The sequence below is a fragment of the Lolium rigidum genome, chromosome 7 (assembly GCF_022539505.1).
Source record: "Lolium rigidum isolate FL_2022 chromosome 7, APGP_CSIRO_Lrig_0.1, whole genome shotgun sequence".
NCBI lineage: Eukaryota > Viridiplantae > Streptophyta > Magnoliopsida > Poales > Poaceae > Lolium > Lolium rigidum.
This window is the reverse complement of record NC_061514.1, coordinates 243763199-243782454: the sequence shown is the minus strand read 5'-3', so window position 1 is coordinate 243782454 and position 19256 is coordinate 243763199. Positions and strand designations below refer to the sequence as shown.

At 43.4% G+C, this 19256-nt stretch overlaps 1 protein-coding gene across 1 annotated transcript; it reads right to left on the bottom strand.

Annotated features, from left to right (window-relative positions):
- Positions 1-1308: 1308 nt before the first annotated feature.
- LOC124669948 (ribosomal RNA small subunit methyltransferase, mitochondrial-like) lies at positions 1309-2671 on the bottom strand. Its single transcript, XM_047206480.1, has 2 exons — positions 2321-2671; positions 1309-2223 (listed from the first exon to the last, which is right to left on the bottom strand). The coding sequence occupies exons 1-2, from the start codon at positions 2669-2671 to the stop codon at positions 1510-1512; spliced, it is 1065 nt and encodes a 354-aa protein (XP_047062436.1). The 3' UTR covers positions 1309-1509.
- Between the last annotated feature and the right edge of the window lie 16585 nt (positions 2672-19256).

The following is a 19256-nucleotide window of genomic DNA, read 5'->3' as shown; positions in this document are numbered from 1 at the left end:
GATGGCTATTTGCTGCTATTTGCAGGTGCTTCAGGGAGATCAGGGCCAGGTGTTGCTGGGGGATGGAAGTGGAGTAGCTGGGCGGAGGAGAAGCAGCCGGAGGTGGGTAGATGCCGAGATCGGGAGCATCCAGGCGAGCAGTTGAACATCGAGGCAGAGCCGGCTCTTGGACGAGCAGCTGATGGTTGCTGGGCAAAGGGGAAGCAGATCCCACGTGATCGTGGCTGGGCGGAGGAGAAGCAGCTCCCAGGTGCTCCGGGGCGAGGGATCGTGGTGGAGGCAGATCCCAGGGGTACCTGGGCGATGAGATCGTGGTCGAGGTGCTCCTGGGTGAGGAGATCGTGGTCGAGGACCTGGGCGAAGGCAAGTCGAGGAAGAAGATGCGCGAGGAGGAAGCGATCGCGAGGCGGATCGCGATGTGCGATCTGATACGAATCAAGGGTAGGAAGGACTTTTTAGCGGTTTTTCACCTGGTCGGAACATTCCCCCAACGTCTTACATTTCAGAACGGAGGGAGTATTACTCACTGCTTAGCTCTTCAGTCCTCTAGATTTCCAATTCTGAGTGGGATTTTCAATTGTAGTTATGTTGACATGATCAGCTGAGTATGTAGTTCGATTTCAGATATCTACAGAATTCATTACAATATATAGTAGTTATGTTGACATCAATTGTGATGGAATCATGGAGGCCCCGTCACAATTTTGAATTTTGAGACCCATGGTTTCATAATTTTCTCCCATATTTTATTTCCGTACAAGTGATGATCTCATTATAGGTGTATTACTTTCTCCATTTTCAACATTTCAACAAGTGTATGCTCTCATGATAGGTGATTTGACAACATGATGGTAGCATAGCAACATTCTTTCCATCCAGGTAAAAGTTCAACACTCTTTCCTGCCATCAAGTAGCATCCTGTTCTATGGTGGCTATTGTTCATATGTATCGATCTTGGTTGAACAGTCCAAACATACTTCTGCCGTGCTTGCTCAATCATGTGTCATTTCTACCACTGGCTGGATTTGTTTTTGGTGAATTTTGGTAATAAGAACATTGGATTTGCGGAATCCTAGCAATAGGACTATTAGCAAGTCTGGACTGATTGACTTGTTCCATCTACGTTCAGAACTTCATGTCAGCACAAAGGAAGAATCGAGCAATAAGCAGTCTGAGATTACGTAGAATATGACTCCCTCAGTGGCATTATAGCACTACGTTTAAGTGTTTAAGCATATGGACAAAGTGGTAAGGTATCTCAAAATTCCGTATCAAAAGGTAGACTACGTTTACAGTTGCTTGAATATATGACAAATTTGATGATACTCTCCGCATCAGTAAAACAATTCAGTCCATTGTCAAATTCCTTTCAGTGCTATTTTTCATGGTGACGTCCACTCGTGTACCAGTCTGTTTCAGATAAGGGGAGACCATTTCAGTAAGCATATTGGTAGAGTATGCGTATCAGTGGGCAATAAGAAGCCCGATGCACCTTGACACCGAGAAGTGCTACTGAAACCGTATCCCTCGCTCGTTGAAAAGCCTGAGCAAACGCAGAAGCTCGTCGTTTGACATCTTTGTTGGCCTCTTTCCGGCGAGCTCTGAGGAGTCCAAGGCACTGGCAATCCTTTCTTTGAACGCCCCGACCTCTTCCTCGCTGAAGCCAGCAACTCGGTCGCTGCTGTCGTCTTCATCGCTGCAGGCTTCATGATCACCGTCATCAAGAACACCAAGGATGATGCCACTGCCAGTGGCATCGCCTGTGCATCTCTCGGCTCTCTGAGACCGCTTGAAAAGGTCCAGGACCTTCCTCTTCTGCTTGAAGATGGCACCGAGGGTCTTGTTTTTCTGACCGAAGCACTCCCGCGTGAAGGCCAGCCACTCGGCGAGGTCGACGTCGGGCATGGCCGCTCTCGGCCGGATCTCGACGAGGGAGGAGTCTACCCTGGGCATGGGCACAAAGTCCCTCTTGCTCACGTCCATGAGCAGCTTCACGTCCGCCACCATGCGAACGTTCGCCGCGAGACGGTTATACTCCGAATCGCCCGGCACGGCCACGAGGCGCTGCGCGAACTCCTTCTGCAGAAGGAGCGTCGCCGTCCGGAAGCGGTAGGCGCCGAAGAGCAGCTTCGCGATCAGCGGCGAGGAGATCCCGTACGGGATGTTGGCCACGCAGACGTCGAACTCCGGGAAGTCGGCCTCCACCGCGTCGTCCTGGATCACCTGGCATTGGAAACGGGGACATACTAAGTTTTTGTTCGTTAGTTGAATATATAGGCATTTGATCGAGCAGGTGGTAGGCGCCGGGAGATATACGGACCGTGAGCTTTTGGGCGAGGTCGAGCGCGGCGGCACGGGCCGTGACGGCTTCCACCATGCGGGTGTCGATCTCGACGGCGGTGACGTGGTGGACTGGGGAGGCGAGGAGGCGGGCTGTGAGATTGCCGGTGCCGGGGCCGACCTCGAGCACGGCGTCGCCCGGGCGGAGCGCGGCGTGGCGGACGATGGCGTCGAGGATGCGCGGGTTGGTGAGCAGGTGCTGCCCCCGCGGCTTGTGCAGCCGGAACCGCCCGTCCCACGCCTCCGACGCCGGCGAGGAGGAGGAGGAGGTGCACAAGGAACCGAGGCGGGCGGCGTGGCGGGTTAGCAGGCTGGACACGGCGCGGTTCATGTCCGGTTTGGGCTCGGCTCTGGCGTAGACGCGCCGAGAACTGGCGAGTGAGTGCGGTTTGCGTCGCAGCGCGAAACAACGTTGCTCGACGCGGTCAGAGCATAACCCCTATTTTTCTGCCCCGTAAAACGCGAGTAGAGGTTCTGTATTCACTTTTCACCGGCCGAAAACTCATACGAGCTAGCCGACTCCGTATCTCCACCCCGTAAAACAGAATCTTCTCAAAACAGGGTTTTAGATAACAATTTCAGACAACTATTTCTGATCAAATATAGCACATCCAAAAAATGTGATGCATAATTCATAGTTTTTACATCACAACGCGATCATAGCCAATGTTCAAGTCACCACCAACACCATCAATGCAATCAACCATCAACGAGTCTATCGCCAGCGCCGCCACCACTCGCCCGAGACTCACCTCGAGGAGTCGACGCACCAACAACACTTGCAGCACGAGCTTGACGCGCGAGCATCTTCCTCGCCATGATGTTCGCCTTGGTCTCCTTGCACCACGCCAGTTGATCCTCGTCCATGTCCTCGGTGCGCATCATCATGATCTCCCTGTCCTCGTCCAAGAGCTCCTTCATTGCCTTGGCTTCTTTGAGTGCGATTATCCTCGATTCCAGTTTAGCCTTCACCTTGGCATCTTCCCACCTTGCTTTCACCATGGCAAGCTTCACCTCCTTCTTCTTCTCGGTGATGAGGAGTTTGGTCTTCAATGTCTTCATCGTCAATGTCTCCTTGGACTTCATGAGTTGATCCAACTTCTACTTGAAGCTAGTTGCTTCGCCTTCTACCTTCATCCTGATAGAGCAAATGTGTCTGATCTTTCGATGAGATGAAGATAGATCGATTTGTTGGTGGAGTTCGTGCTTGACGATCCGACTACACGTGCAAAGCTCGTGCGCCAATGCAATCGCTAGGACAATCTCCGGGAGTTACTGATCTTGCAGGAGCACGATCAGCCTAACCAGAAGGTCTTAATTCCTACCTGAAATCCAGAACAAGTAAGAACTAAAGATGCAATCAGAATATTATGAATAGAGATGAAAGCTTGATTGATAATGGTGAGATTCTGAATAGTCGGTCTTGTTCTAGACGTTGGCCTCAAAAGAAGTACACGAAGTTGCAGCAATTGGCTAACTTTTAATCTAATCAAAATCCGAGTTGTAATGACGGCTACAGATGGATATATATGGGGGAAGTGAAGATATTTTCGTCCAACCAGCTAGGGTTGGCCAAAAACACACCTAAATGGGCCTTCCTCCACTTATATGGCCTCTTAAAATCCCCTAAAATACCTAATCCAAAAATACATGGGTCTGGCCATTAAATAAGGTGACACAGCACCAAAAATAACTCTTTGGACGAATTTATGATGGGGTAACTTGTAGAATTCTTCCAAGCATCATTGCTTCATTATGGTGGCTTCAATATTCTGAAATCCTCGCTTGCAACGCCATCCTGAATCCTTGCAGGCATGCTGCCATCTCCATGCACGTTCCTAATCCAATGCTTAGCATCCATGCTAGATCCATTCCTAAATAATATAAATACATTTGATTTAGGCAGCGTCATATTCTCATATATATTAGGAAGGATTCCTAGTAACGAAGGTACCTGATAATTTAGTTGAAACAAACAAGCTCTAGTGAGAGGTCCTTGTATTTGAAGTTGAATGGATCGTAGCGAACAAGAGGGGGTGGGGGGAATGGCCGCTATGCAATTTTTGTCCTTTTTCAATTTTAGTGTGATGCGGAAGTAAAGGTGATAGCTTTGATGTTAGAGGTGATCCTAGTATAGTGCAACAAGCAAAGGAACCAAGCATGATAGTAAAGATAAGGAGCGGGACAACGGGGGGGGGGCGGAGACGAGGCAAGGTTTGTTTCCCGTAGTTCCTCCCACAAAAGCGAGTACGTCTGCGTTGAGGAGGTGCTAGCCTCACACAAGAGGCTAGACGGCCACACCCCGAAGGAAGGCCTCACCTTCTTCCTCAAGAGAGCTCCAGAAGGGGGCTCCCCCTTCTCCACTAAGACACCGGTCGAGGCGGTGGTTCCTTCACAAGGTTGGGGCGGTATTGATGAATACTCTCTTGGTAGATCAATAGATCGGGGCCTCCTCCACCACTCCTCCAAATTTGGGCAAGATTGATTGGGTAGGTGGGGAAACAGCCGCGGAGGCAGCAGTACCCGTCGAAGCAGAGCCGGAGGAGGCAACGAGACGCTGAAGTCTCGCTATATCCTGCTTAGTGAAACCGGTGGTGACATGCGCTGAAGGTGAAGCACGAGGAGGCACACCCCGCTGCTTCTGATAGCAGTCAGACTCAAGGTGACCAGGCCTCCGACAGTGAGTGCAGAACCGAGGAGGACGAGGGTGAACCCCACCGCGAGAAGGGCGGGCTCCTCCAGAAGCAACAGGCGCTGGTGTGGGTAGAAGCGGCGGTGCAGGTGCAGTGGGAACTCGAGCAGCAAGAGCAGAAGGTGTCTCAAGCAGTCCAGCACCGCGCAAACGAGTCTCCTCAGCACGAAGCTCAATCAACACCTCTGAGATAGGAACACGGCCTCGAGCAAACAACTGAGCACGACGGGGCTCAAACTTTGGACGAAGTCGAGACAGGAACTCATGGATCCTCTTAAAGCCCATATCTGAACGTAATATCCGGCAACACTAGAAAGTACCACATACAACACTGCGAAGGGAGTCAAGCTGGCGCCAGATCGCCGCACTCTGGGTGTAGAACTCATCAACAGTAGAGTCACCCTGCTGAAGATCATGCTCCTGACGCAACACAGACAAGTACAGAGAATGCCCAAGGCTGATAGAGCTGACGAAGGTGAGACCACATCTCAGCAACAGTAGCGAGGCCCATAAACTCAGAAGCAAACTGTGGCTGAACACTCTGCGAAAGAACAACGACAGCTCTAGCATCCTCATCACACCACTGAGTAAAAGTAGCCAGACTATCACGTTAGGAGCCAAGAGCCTCTGAATAGGCAAGTACCTGCTCCTCATATGCCTCATCAGCAGCAGTCTCGGCAGACTTAGCTGCGTCCCGATCAGCCTGAGTAGCATCCTCAGCAAGGGCCCGTGGCACGGACGGCGGGGTAGGAGGCACATGAGAAGTGGGGTGCGGCGGACAAGAGACCTCGCCGGTAAGAACACCCCACAGCCGAAGACCACGCATGTGAAGGCGCATAAAGGCAACAAACTCCCCATAGTTGGTGTCGTCAAAGATCACTGGACACCGAGGAATACTGACATTGCCAGACGCGGAGGACGCCATGATTTTTTTTGAACCAGATCTAGATCTGGCCAAACTGGGCAGAGTCAGCACCAGCTGCAGCGAGATCAGCCACGGGCGGGGCGAGCCGGGGCGGAGCAGGGCCGACTGGAGGTGGGTGATACGTCCATTTTGCATCACTATTTTATATCATAATTTACTGTTATTCATTGATATATTTCATATTTAGAGATGATACTTATGTTATTTCACCTTTTTGCATGTTTCATGATTATTGAAAAATCACTCACCGGAGTCAGGATTCTGCTGGAAAAAGCGCCGTCAGAATGCAATATTTCTGAAGATCAACAATTGACGGAAATTACACCAAAGATCTTATTTTTTCAGAAGAATAAGCCATCCAGAAGGAGGAGCCGAGGAGGGCCGCCATGGGCCCCCCCATAGGTCGGCGCGGGCCCTGGCCTGGCCGCGCCGCCTGGTGGGGAGGGGGCCCACAGCCCCCTTCGGCCGCCTCTCTTTCGCGTACTTCTTCTCCCCGAAAACCTAAGCTCCAGAGAATAATCGCGAGGAGACATAGCCGCCTCTGCGGGGCGGAAAACACCAGAGAGAAAAGAGCTCTCCGGCAGGCTGAAATCCGCCGGGGAAATTCCCTCCCGGAGGGGGAAATCGACGCCATCGTCACCGCCATCGAGCTGGACTTCATTGGGATCATCATCACCATCATCTCCACCACCGTCACCGTCATCTCCACCGCTGCACCTTGTCACCGCTGTAACATCTAGGGTTGAATCTTGATTGTTTGGTAGGGGAAACTCTCCCGGTATTGATTACTCCTTGTTATTGATGCTATTGAGTGAAACCATTGAACCAAGATTTATGTTCAGATTGTTATTCATCATCATATCACCTCTGATCATGTTCCATATGATGTCTCGTGAGTAGTTCGTTTAGTTCTTGAGGACATGGGTGAAGTCTAAATGTTAGTAGTGAACTATGTTGAGTAATATTCAATGGTTTGATATTTAAGTTGTGGTGTTATTCTTCTAGTGGTGTCATGTGAACGTCGAGTACATGATACTTCACCTTTATGGGCCTAGGGGAGTACATCTTGTATTCGTTTGCTAATCGTGGGGTTGCCGCATTGACAACAACCTGAACCCCCGTTGGTATGTCGATGCAGGAGGGATAGCAGGATCTCAGAGTTTAAGGCTGTGGTTAGATTTATCTTAATTACTTTCTTGTAGTTGCGGACGCTTGCAAGGGGTATAATCACAAGTATGTATTAGTCCTTGGAAGGGCGGTGCATTAGCATAGGTTCACCCACACAACACTTATCAAAACAATGAAGATTAATCAACTATATGAAGCGAAAGCACTAGACTAAATTCCCGTGTGTCCTCAAGAACGTTTGGTCATTATAAGTAAACAAACCGGCTTGTCCTTTGTGCTAAAAAGGATTGGGCCACTCGCTGCAATTATTACTCTCGCATTTTACTTACTTGTATTTTACTTATCTGCTATATCAAAACCCCCTGAACACTTGTCTGTGAGCATTTACGATGAATCCTTCATCGAAACTGCTTGTCAACACCTTCTGCTCCTCGTTGGGTTCGACACTTATTTATCGAAAGTACTACGATACACCCCCTATACTTGTGGGTCATCAAGACTATTTTCTGGCGCCGTTGCCGGGGAGTGAAGCGTTATTGGTAAGTGGAATTGTTTTTATTTCTGCCTGCTGCTATAATTCATTATGGAGAGGTCTTCTCTTGAATTCCTCTTTGGAAAATCTACTACTACTGCAAAGGTAGTGGATGAGGCGCCAGGTGAGAAAGAGGTTCCATACAAAATACCTATGAAAATTATTGAACGTGTTGTGGATAACCGCTATGAAGGGGATGGAACTGTCCATCCCGGAGATCATTTACTTGTTTTTACATGAATTATGCGGGTTATTCAAATGTGCAGGTATTGCTATGGATGAAGTTAGGAAGAAACTATTCTCTATATCGCTGTCTGGTAAAGCAGCGCATTGGTATAAATTGCTAAAGAATAGGGATTCTCTTGATTGGGAGGATATTGTGCCTTTATTTTATTCTAAATTCTATCCTCCAAGTGAAATTCACAAAGATCGGAACTGCATATATAATTTCTGGCCTCATGATGGAGAGAGTATTGTCCAAGCATGGGGGAGATTGAAGTCTTTAATGCTCAAATGCCCCATTCATGAGCTTCCTGGTAATATCATCATTGATAATTTCTATGCAAGACTGTCTTTTCAAGATAAAACCTTGTTGGATACTACTTGTTCTGGATCATTTACACGCAACAAAGAAGAGTTTAAAAGGGACCTTCTTGATCGGATTCTGGAGAATATTGAAGGATGGGAGAACGACAAAGATAGAGAGTCAGGTATAAACTATGATTATAAATGCATTGAAATTTTTATGGATACTGATAAATTTCGTAATATGAGTGCTACTTATGGTCTTGACCCTCAAGTTGTTGCAAATTTTTATAAAGCTTTTGCCTCTCATTTTGAATTGCCTAGGAAGAATTTTGATAAGTATCATGAACCATACAAAGATAAAACTGATTCATTTATAAATAAATGTGCTGTAATTGAAACTGTTGATCATATTCTTCCTGAAGCTTATATTGAAAAAACTCCTTTCCCTGCTAAAATGAAGGAGTATTCTGTTATAACTAGTGCGGTTAATAAAAGTGCAAAGAAACCTATAGAACTCGGAGAACAAATAAAGGTTGAACCTCGCTATTGCAATAGTTAAAGATCTTGTGACTGAAAATGTAGAAGATGGTCATATTATTTTCACGTGAAGATGCTTCTAATATTGTTTCGCATCCTAATAAGTCTAGGAAAGCCGAGTGTTCCTATGCTCTCTGTTAGAATTGGTGATCATTCTTATTATGGTTTATGCGATATTGGTGCAAGTATTAGTGCCATTCCTTATGAGCTTTATACGGAGATCATGCATGAAATTGGTTCTTGTGAACTAAAAGATATTGATGTGGTTATTCGGCTAGCTAATAGAGAAACTATCTCTCCTATTGGTATTGTTCGAGATGTGGAAGTTCTATGTGGTAAGATTAAATATCCTGCTGACTTTTTGGTACTTGGTTCTCGTTGCTAGTAAGTCTTGTCCTATTATTTTTGGTAAACCTTTTCTAAATACTTGTGGAGCTGTTATAGATTGCAAGAAGGAGAAAATTGTGACTAAATTTGTCTGGTGAATCTTATGAGTTTAATTTCTCTAAATTTGCCAAAACTCCTTATAAAGCTGATTTGCCTAATAATGATTTTAGAGTTGAACAGTGTGCGTCTATTGCTCTTGCTCCTAATAATCCTTTGCAGCAACATATGGAGGATAGTGAGAGTGAAGTCTTTAGGGAAGAAAGGAATGAGCTTGATGAAATTTTCCTTCGTCAACCTATTCTTAAACATGACTTGCCGGTTGAAGATTTAGGTACAACACCACCACCAAAGGAATATCTTGTTTTTGATTTAAAACCGTTGCCTGATAATTGGCTACACTCTTGATGATTTGAAGGGGATTTCTCCCTCTATTTGCCAACATGCTATCAACATGGAAGATGATGCAAAGCCTGTTGTTGAACATCGGCGTCGTCTAATTCCTAAGATGAAGGATATGGTAAGGAATGAGGTATTAAAACTTCTTGAAGCTGGTATTATATATCCTATTGCCGATAGTAGATGGGTTAGTCCTGTGCATTGTGTTCCTAAGAAAGGAGGAATGACTGTTGTGCCTAATGATAATGATGAGCTCATCCCTCAAAGAGTAGTTGTAGGGTATAGAATGTGCATTGATTATCGAAAAGTTAATAAAGTTACTAAGAAAGATCATTACCCTTTACCCTTTATTGATCAAATGTTAGAAAGGTTGTCTAAAAATACTTATTTTTGCTTTCTTGATGATTATTCTGGGTTTTCACAAATTGCTGTTAAAACTAAAGATCAAGAGAAAACCACTTTCACTTGTCCCTATGGAACTTATGCTTATAGACGTATGCCTTTTGGTTTATGTAATGCTCCTGCTTCTTTTCAAAGATGCATGTCTGCTATTTTTCATGGCTTTTGTGAGAATATTGTGGAGGTATTCATGGATGATTTTTCTGTCTATGGGAATTCTTTTGATAATTGCTTGCGAAACCTTGATAAAGTTTTGCATAGATGTGAAGAAACTAACCTTGTTCTTAATTGGGAGAAATGCCACTTTATGGTTAATGAAGGAATTGTATTGGGACATAAAGTTTCCGAGAGAGGTATTGAAGTTGATAGAGCTAAAGTTGAAGCAATTGAGAAGATGCCCTATCCTATGGATGTTAAAGGTATTCGTAGTGTTCTTGGTCATGCTGGATTTTATAGGAGATTTATTAAAGATTTCTCCAAGATTTCAAAGCCTCTTACTAATCTTTTTCAAAAAGATGTACCTTTTGTTTTTGATGATGATTGTAAGGAAGCTTTTGAAACTCTAAAGAAAGCCTTAACGACTGCTCCTGTAGTTGAACCTCCTGATTGGAATTTACCTTTTGAAATTATGTGTGATGCTAGTGATTTTGCTGTAGGCGCTGTTCTTGGACAGCGAGTAGATAAAAAATTGAATGTTATTCATTACGCTAGCAAAACTCTTGACGCTGCTCAAAGAAATTATGCTACAACTAAAAAAGAATTATTAGCTGTAGTTTTTGCTTGTGACAAGTTTAGATCCTATATTGTTGATTCAAAAGTTACAATCCATACTGATCATGCTGCAATTAGGTACCTTATGGAAAAGAAAGATGCTAAGCCAAGGCTTATTAGATGGGTGCTTCTTTTGCAAGAATTTGATTTACATATTATAGATAGGAAAGGTGCTGATAATCCTGTTGCTTGATAATTTATCTAGATTGGAAAATATTGCTTATGATCCTGTTCTCGTTAATGATAGTTTTCCAAATGAACAATTGGCTGTAATAAAGGTGAGCTCGCGAGATAGTCCTTGGTACGTTGATTATGCTAACTTTATTGTTTCCAAGTACTTGCCTCCGACCTTTTCATCTCAGCAAAGGAGGAAATTCTTTCATGACTTAAGGCATTCTTTTTGGGATGACCCACACTTATATAAAGAATGAGTGGATGGTATTCTGCGAAGATGTGTTCCCGAATATGAACAACAAGAGATATTGAGTAAGTGTCATGGTAGTGCTTATGGAGGACATCACGCCGGAGATAGAACCGCGCAAAAGGTTCTACAATCAGGTTTCTATTGGCCAACTCTCTTCAAAGAGCAAGAAAGTTTATTTTATCTTGTGATGAATGTCAAAGGGTTGGTAATATCTCCAGACGCAATGAAATGCCTATGAATTATACTCTTGTTATTGAACCATTCGATTGTTGGGGATTTGACTTCATGGGTCCTTTCCCTTCTTCGAAGGTAAGACTCATATACTTGTCGCTGTTGATTATGTTACTAAATGGGTGGAAGCCATACCCACAAAAAGTGCTCGATGGTGAGACCTCTTTAAGAATGCTTTTAGATATTATTTTTCCTAGATTTGGAGTTCCTAGATATCTTATGACTGATGGAGGTTCTCATTTTATTCATGGTGGTTTTAGAAAAAACTCTTGCTAAATATGGTATTAATCATAGGATTGCTTCCGCTTATCATCCTCAAACTAGTTGGCAAGTAGAATTATCAAATAGAGAGATTAAATCTATCTTGCAAAAGACTGTTAATAAATCTAGAAAGAACTGGGCTAGTAAATTGAAGGAAGCACTATGGGCTTATAGAACTGCTTATAAAAATCCTATGGGTATGTCACCGTATAAAATGGTTTATGGGAAAGCTTGTCATTTACCTTTAGAACTAGAGCACAAAGCTTATTGGGCTGTAAGAGAACTAAATAAAGATCCTAAACTCGCCGGTAAGAAGAGATTGCTACAATTGAGTTCTCTAGATGAATGGAAAAGTGAAGCTTATGAAAATGCTAAACTCTTTAAAGAGAAAGTGAAGAAATGGCATGATAGAAGAATTATCAAAAGAGACTTTAATGTTGGGGATAAAGTCCTATTGTATCGGTCTCGTCTCAGATTTTTTGCAGGGAAATTACTCTCAAAATGGGAAGGACCATAAGTCATTGTCGAGGTGTATCGTTCAGGGGCAATTAAAATTAGTTCTCTGCAAGGCAATGCCACACAAGTGGTGAATGGACAAAGACTCAAGCATTATATCTCTGGTGATTCTTATAATGAAGATGTTGATGTTATTCGAGTGGTGACTCCGGAAGCTTTCATCAAAGGTCAAATTGACAGTTCTGCAGAGTTCGACTTTGAATAGGTAACAGTACTGGTAATAAAAAGTCCGCGTTTAACTTTCCGAACAATGTTTTTGCTATTTTTGGAAAATATGAAAAATTACGAGATCGAAACGGAGTGGAGGAGACGCACGAGGGCGTGCCCCCATAGGCCGGCGCGGGCCCCAGCCTGGCCGCGCCGCCCTATGAGGACGACCCCTCGGTGTCCCTCTCCGACTCTGGTTCGACCTGGTACTTTCCTTCTATCGTGAAAATTTCTGCTATATAATCCCCCGGACCCCTGGAGGTCCGTATATCGTTTTCTCGTCGCGTTTTGTTTCGAGCTGTTTTCTGCCAGGATCTGCTTCGGATCTAGAGCCAGCATGTCTTCGTCGGGAACTCCGAAAGATAGCTTCTTTGAGGACGTCGTTAATCCATACATGAACGAGCTGAAGATGCACCCCAAGGAATTGCTACTCGTAGATGGAGAATTGCAGATTGAAGATGTCCGGGGTCCTAAAGGAGAAGGAAGTTTGGAGGATAGGATGGAGAAATTAGAACAAGAGGTCTTCAACTACAAGAAGATGGCTGAGCGTGAAGTGGACATCTTCCACAAAATTGTGTCTGAACTTATTGATGGACACAAGAAGGAGACTGCAAAGCTGTGAGACGATATCTTCTCGCTTCACGACACTACCAACAAACTCCAAGCTCAACTCTATGATGTTCAGAATCAAAACTGTGAGTATGAAAACAGGTTTAAACACATAAGTTATGCTGCTAGTTTCAGGATTCCGGAGACCAAGATGTCGTTTGTTGATGGAGAGCCTCTTCCTTGGAATTCTGATGATGGAAAGAATTCACCACCGCCGAAGGAGTAATTCATCATTGGTATTGGCACCCCCTTGGTTTGTTCCAAGCTTGGGGGGAGTGCCGCGGTATCACATCATCACTACCTTTTACCTTTTTACTATCAAGTAGTGTCATATCATGAGTAGGGAAGTTATCATATAAGATGTGTTGCAATATGGAAGTATCTCTCTTTTAGTTGGTTACCTATGTATCCCTTGGTGTGAGTTATCGTTATGGAATATTAATGAGAAGTTTTATCATTTACATTTTGCACACCTTATTTTAGTTTGCAATCTCTATTATATGATTGATCTTGTTGTTAAGTATTGGTATCACTTTGGGAGCATTGAGTAAATCTATTTGGTTTTGGCAAACTTAGCATTGGTCAATAGCAACAACACTTTGAGTTTAAGTAGAAAAGAGGAAATACATGTAGATATGTTATTTCATGATCTTTCTTTCTTGTTAGCTCCTAGCTTAGTATTCTGGAGTTAAAATTGTTTGTGCTTACTAGGAAGATGCATGATTGTTTCTATCACATGTATATTTGTTTGTTTCCCTCAACTCTTATGCTTGCTAATCAACCTTGCTAGTCAAAGACTCATACTTGAGAGGGAATGCTTCTCGTGCATCCAAACCCTTAAACCAAACCTATGCCATCAGTGTCCACCATAACTACCTACTATGTGGTATTTCCCTGCCATTCCAAGTAAATACTTCATGTGCTACCTTTAAACAATTCAAAAGTTATCATCCCTTATTTGTGTCAATGTTTTATATCTCATGAGGAAGTATGTGGTGTTTTATCTTTCAATCTTGTTGGGCAGCTTTCACTAATGGACTAGTGGCTTCATCCACTTATCCTATAATTTTGCAAAAAGAGCTGGCAACGGGGTTCCCAGCCCCAATTAATTAACTCTCATTAATAATCTTCTTCACATGTTTTGCTCGATTCATCGGTAAGCAACTTAATTTTGCAATAGACACTCCTCCATGGTATGTGAAATGTTGGAAGGCACCCGAGGATTCGGTTAGCCATGGCTTGAGAAAGCAAAGGTTTGGAGGAGTGTCATCCTTAAATAAACTAAAGTACATGTGTAAACAAAAGAGAAGGGGGACGATCTACCTTGCTGGTAGAGATAACGTCCTTCATGGGAGCTGCTCTTTGGAAGTCTGTTTGGCAAGGGGGTTAGAGTACCCACTACCATTCGTTGACAACAACAAACACCTCTCAAACTTTACTTTTATGCTCTCTATATGATTTCAAAAACTTAAAAAGCTCTAGCACATGATTTAATCCCTGCTTCCCCCTGCGAAGGGCCTATCTTTTACTTTATGTTGAGTCAGTACACCTATTTCCCTCTATCTTAAGCAAGCAATTGAGTTGTTGTTATCAAACCATTTATACTGTGATCTACTTAATCATGCCTTTTATTCTTCCTTGTTTAGTACAAGTTTTATCTGAATGAATATAGCTTTGAAGGTTATCGATGATTATGAGGAAATTATTATGATTGACTATGCAAGTTTTGCCATATAAGCTTTAATATAAGAGCGCTGCTCGATAAATAAGTACAATCTGTCAATTGTTCTCTGACCAAGAACGAAGTTTGCCATCACCAATTATGATCTCCTATGCACCTTTATTTGTGATTTCCTTCTACTTGTTTCAAGATGAATTATATGAGGAGGTTCTGAATTGGAATGTTTTGTGTGAATTTATATGATGCTTCTTGTCTGTATTTTATTTATCGACTCTTCACTCCATAAACATGTGGTCTTGTTTACTGAGCTCAGTTTCGCTTGGGGACAAGCGAAGTCTAAGCTTGGGGGGAGTTGATACGTCCATTTTGCATCACTATTTTATATCATAATTTACTGTTATTCATTGATATATTTCATATTTAGAGATGATACTTATGTTATTTCACCTATTTTGCATGTTTCATGATTATTGGAGAATCACTCACCGGAGTCAGGATTCTGCTGGAAAAAGCGTCGTCAGAATGCAATATTTTTGAAGATCAACAATTGACGGAAATTACACCGAAGATCTTATTTTTTCAGAAGAATAAGCCAGCCAGAAGGAGGAGACGAGGAGGGCCGCCATGCCCCCCCCCCATAGGCCTGCGTGGGCCCTAGCCTGGCCGCGCCTCCTGGTGGGGAGGGGGCCCACAGCCCCCTTCGGCCGCCTCTCTTTCGCGTACTTCTTCTCCCCGAAAACCTAAGCTCCAGAGAATAATCACGAGGAGACACAGCCGCCTCTCCGGGGCGGAAAACACCAGAGAGAAAAGAGCTCTCCGGCAGGCTGAAATCCGCCGGGGAAATTCCCTCCTGGAGGGGGAAATCGACGCCATCGTCACCGCCATCGAGCTGGACTTCATTGGGATCATCATCACCATCATCTCCACCACCGTCACCGTCATCTCCACCGCTGCACCTCGTCACCGCTGTAACATCTAGGGTTGAATCTTGATTGTTTGGTAGGGGAAACTCTCCCGGTATTTATTACTCCTTGTTATTGATGCTATTGAGTGAAACCATTGAACCAAGATTTATGTTCAGATTGTTATTCATCATCATATCACCTCTGATCATGTTCCATATGATGTCTCGTGAGTAGTTCGTTTAGTTCTTGAGGACATGGGTGAAGTCTAAATGTTAGTAGTGAACTATGTTGAGTAATATTCAATGGTTTGATATTTAAGTTGTGGTGTTATTCTTCTAGTGGTGTCATGTGAACGTCGACTACATGATACTTCACCTTTATGGGCCTAGGGGAGTACATCTTGTATTCCTTTGCTAATCGTGGGGTTGCCGGAGTGACAGCAACCTGAACCCTCGTTGGTATATCGATGCAGGAGGGATATCAGGATCTCGTAGTTTAAGGCTGTGGTTAGATTTATCTTAATTACTTTCTTGTAGTTGCGGATGCTTGCAAGGGGTATAATCACAAGTATGTATTAGTCCTAGGAAGGGCGGTGCATTAGCATTGGTTCACCCACACAACACTTATCAAAACAATGAAGATTAATCAACTATATGAAGCGAAAGCACTAGACTAAATTCCCGTGTGTCCTCAAGAACGTTTGGTCATTATAAGTAAACAAACCGGCTTGTCCTTTGTGCTAAAAAGGATTGGGCCACTCGCTGCAATTATTACTCTCACATTTTACTTACTTGTATTTTACTTATCTGCTATATCAAAACCCCCTGAACACTTGTCTGTGAGCATTTACAGTGAATCCTTCATCGAAACTGCTTGTCAACACCTTCTGCTCCTCGTTGGGTTCGACACTCTTATTTATCGAAAGTACAACGATACACCCCCTATACTTGTCTATGTTCGGAAAGTTAAACGCAGACTTTTTATTACCAGTATTGTTACCTATTCAAAGTCGAACTCTGCAGAACTGTCAATTTGACCTTTGATGAAAGCTTCCGGACTCACCACTCGAATAACATCAACATCTTCATTATAAGAATCACCAGAGATATAATGCTTGAGTCTTTGTCCATTCACCACTTGTGTGGCATCACTTTGCAGAGAACTAATTTTAATTGCCCCTAAACGATACACCTCCACAATGACATATGGTCCTTCCCATTTTGAGAGCAATTTCCCTGCAAAAAATCTCAGACGAGACCGATACAATAGGACTTTATCTCCAACATTAAATTCTCTTTTGATAATTCTTCTATCATGCCATTTCTTAACTTTCTCTTTAAAGAGTTTAGCATTTTCATAAGCTTCACTTCTCCATTCATCTAGAGAACTCAATTGTAGCAATCTCTTCTTACCTAGCAAGTTTAGGATCTTTATTTAGTTCTCTCACAACCCAATAAGCTTTGTGCTCTAGTTCTAAAGGTAAATGACAAGCTTTCCCATAAACCATTTTATAAGGTGACATACCCATGGGATTTTTATAAGCAGTTCTATAAGCCCATAGTGCTTCCTTCAATTTACTAGCCCAGCTTCTTTCTAGATTTATTAACAGTCTTTTGCAAGATAGATTTAATCTCTCTATTTGATAATTCTACTTGCCCACTAGTTTGAGGATGATAAGCGGAAGCAATTCTATGATTAATACCATATTTAGCAAGATTTTTTCTAAAACCACCATGAATAAAATGAGAACCTCCATCAGTCATAAGATATCTAGGAACTCCAAATCTATGAAAAATAATATCTAAAAGCATTCTTAAAGAGGTCTCACCATCAAGCACTTTTTGTGGGTATGGCTTCCACCCATTTAGTAACATAATCAACAACGACAAGTATATGAGTGTTACCTTCTGAAGAAGGGAAAGGACCCATGAAGTCAAATCCCCAACAATCGAATGGTTCAATAACAAGAGTATAATTCATAGGCATTTCATTGCGTGTGGAGATATTACCAACTGATGTCTACGCACGCTTCTATTCCTGTAGACAGTGTTGGGCCTCCAAGAGCAGAGGTTTGCTGCTGCAGCAAGTTTCCCTTAAGTGAATCACCCAAGGTTTATCGAACTCAGGGAGAAAGAGGTCAAAGATATCCCTCTCAAGCAACCCTGCAATTACGATACAAGAAGTCTCTTGTGTCCCCAACACACCTAATACACTTGTCAGATGTATATGTGCACTAGTTCGGCGAAGAGATAGTGAAATACAAGTGATATGGATGAATATGAGTGGTAATAGCAATCTGAAATAAAGATGGCAGCAAGCAAATATGTAACAGAACTTGTTGGAAACGGTGTTTCAATGCTTAGAAACAAGGCTTAGGGATCATACTTTCACTAGTGGACACTCTCAATAATGATCACATAAATAAATAAGTTCTCTTCTCTTATGCTACTTCAAACACTCTCTTGTTGGATAACAAACACCATTCATTGTGTAGGGCTACAAGAGCTCCCTCAAGCCGGAGTAAACAAGCTCCACAACATTCGAATTCATATTTAACTAACCTCTAGAGTGCATAATAGACCGTTGCAATTTAGACCGAGTACTAACATAGCATACACACTCGTCACCTTTAAGCTATGAAAGGGGGAATAGATCACATCAATACTATCATAGTAATAGTTAACTCCATAATCTACAAGAGATTACAATCATAACCTACGCCAAGTACTACATGATGCACACACTGTCAACATTACATCATGAAGGAGGAATAGACTACTTTAATAACATCACTAGATGGCGGTGGTGTCGATGGAGATGCCTTCCGGGGGCAATTCCCTATCCCGGCGGCGTGCCGGAACAGAGACTTCTGTCCCCCGAATATTGGCTTTGCGATGGCGGCGGCTCTGGAACTTTTCTCGTATCGTGGCTTATTGTCTTAGGGTTTTCGAGGCGGAGAGAATATATAGGCGGAAGGGCAGCCTCGGAGGAGTCCTGGGGCAGCCAGACCATAGGGCCCCCCCCCTTGGCCGCGCCGCCAGGTGGGGTGGGGCCCCGGTGGCTCCCCTCCGGTCCCTCTGCGGCTCTCCGGAAGCTTCCGTGAAATAAGACCCCGGGCGTTGATTTCGTCCAATTCCGAGAATATTTCCTTTGTAGGATTTCCGAAACCAAAAACAAGCACAAAACAGAACCGGCACTTCGGCATCTCGTCAATAGGTTAGTTCCGGAAAATGCATCAAAACGATATAAAGTGTGAACAAAACTTGTAGGTATTGTCATAAAACTAGCATGGAACATCTGAAATTATAGATACGTTGGAGACGTATCAAGCATCCCCAAGCTTAGTTCCTACTCGCCCTCGAGTAGGTAAACGATAACAAGGATAATTTCTGAAGTGACATGCTACTTACATAATCTTGATCATACTATTGCAAAGCATATGAGATGAATGAAGTGATTCAAAGCAATGGTAAAGACAATGACTAAACAACTGAATCATACAACAAAGACTTTTCATGAATAGTACTTTCAAGACAAGCATCAATAAGTCTTGCATAAGAGTTAACTTGTAAAGCAATAGATTCTTAGTAGAAGGTTTTGAAGCAACACAAAGGATGATTAAGTTTCAGCAATTGCTTTCAACTTGTAACATGTATATCTCATGGATAGTTGTCATCATAAAGCAATATAACAAGTGCAATAGGTAAACATGTAAGAATCAATGCACAGTTGATACAAGTGTTTGCTTCTAAGATAGAAAGAAGTAGGTAAACTGACTCAACATAAA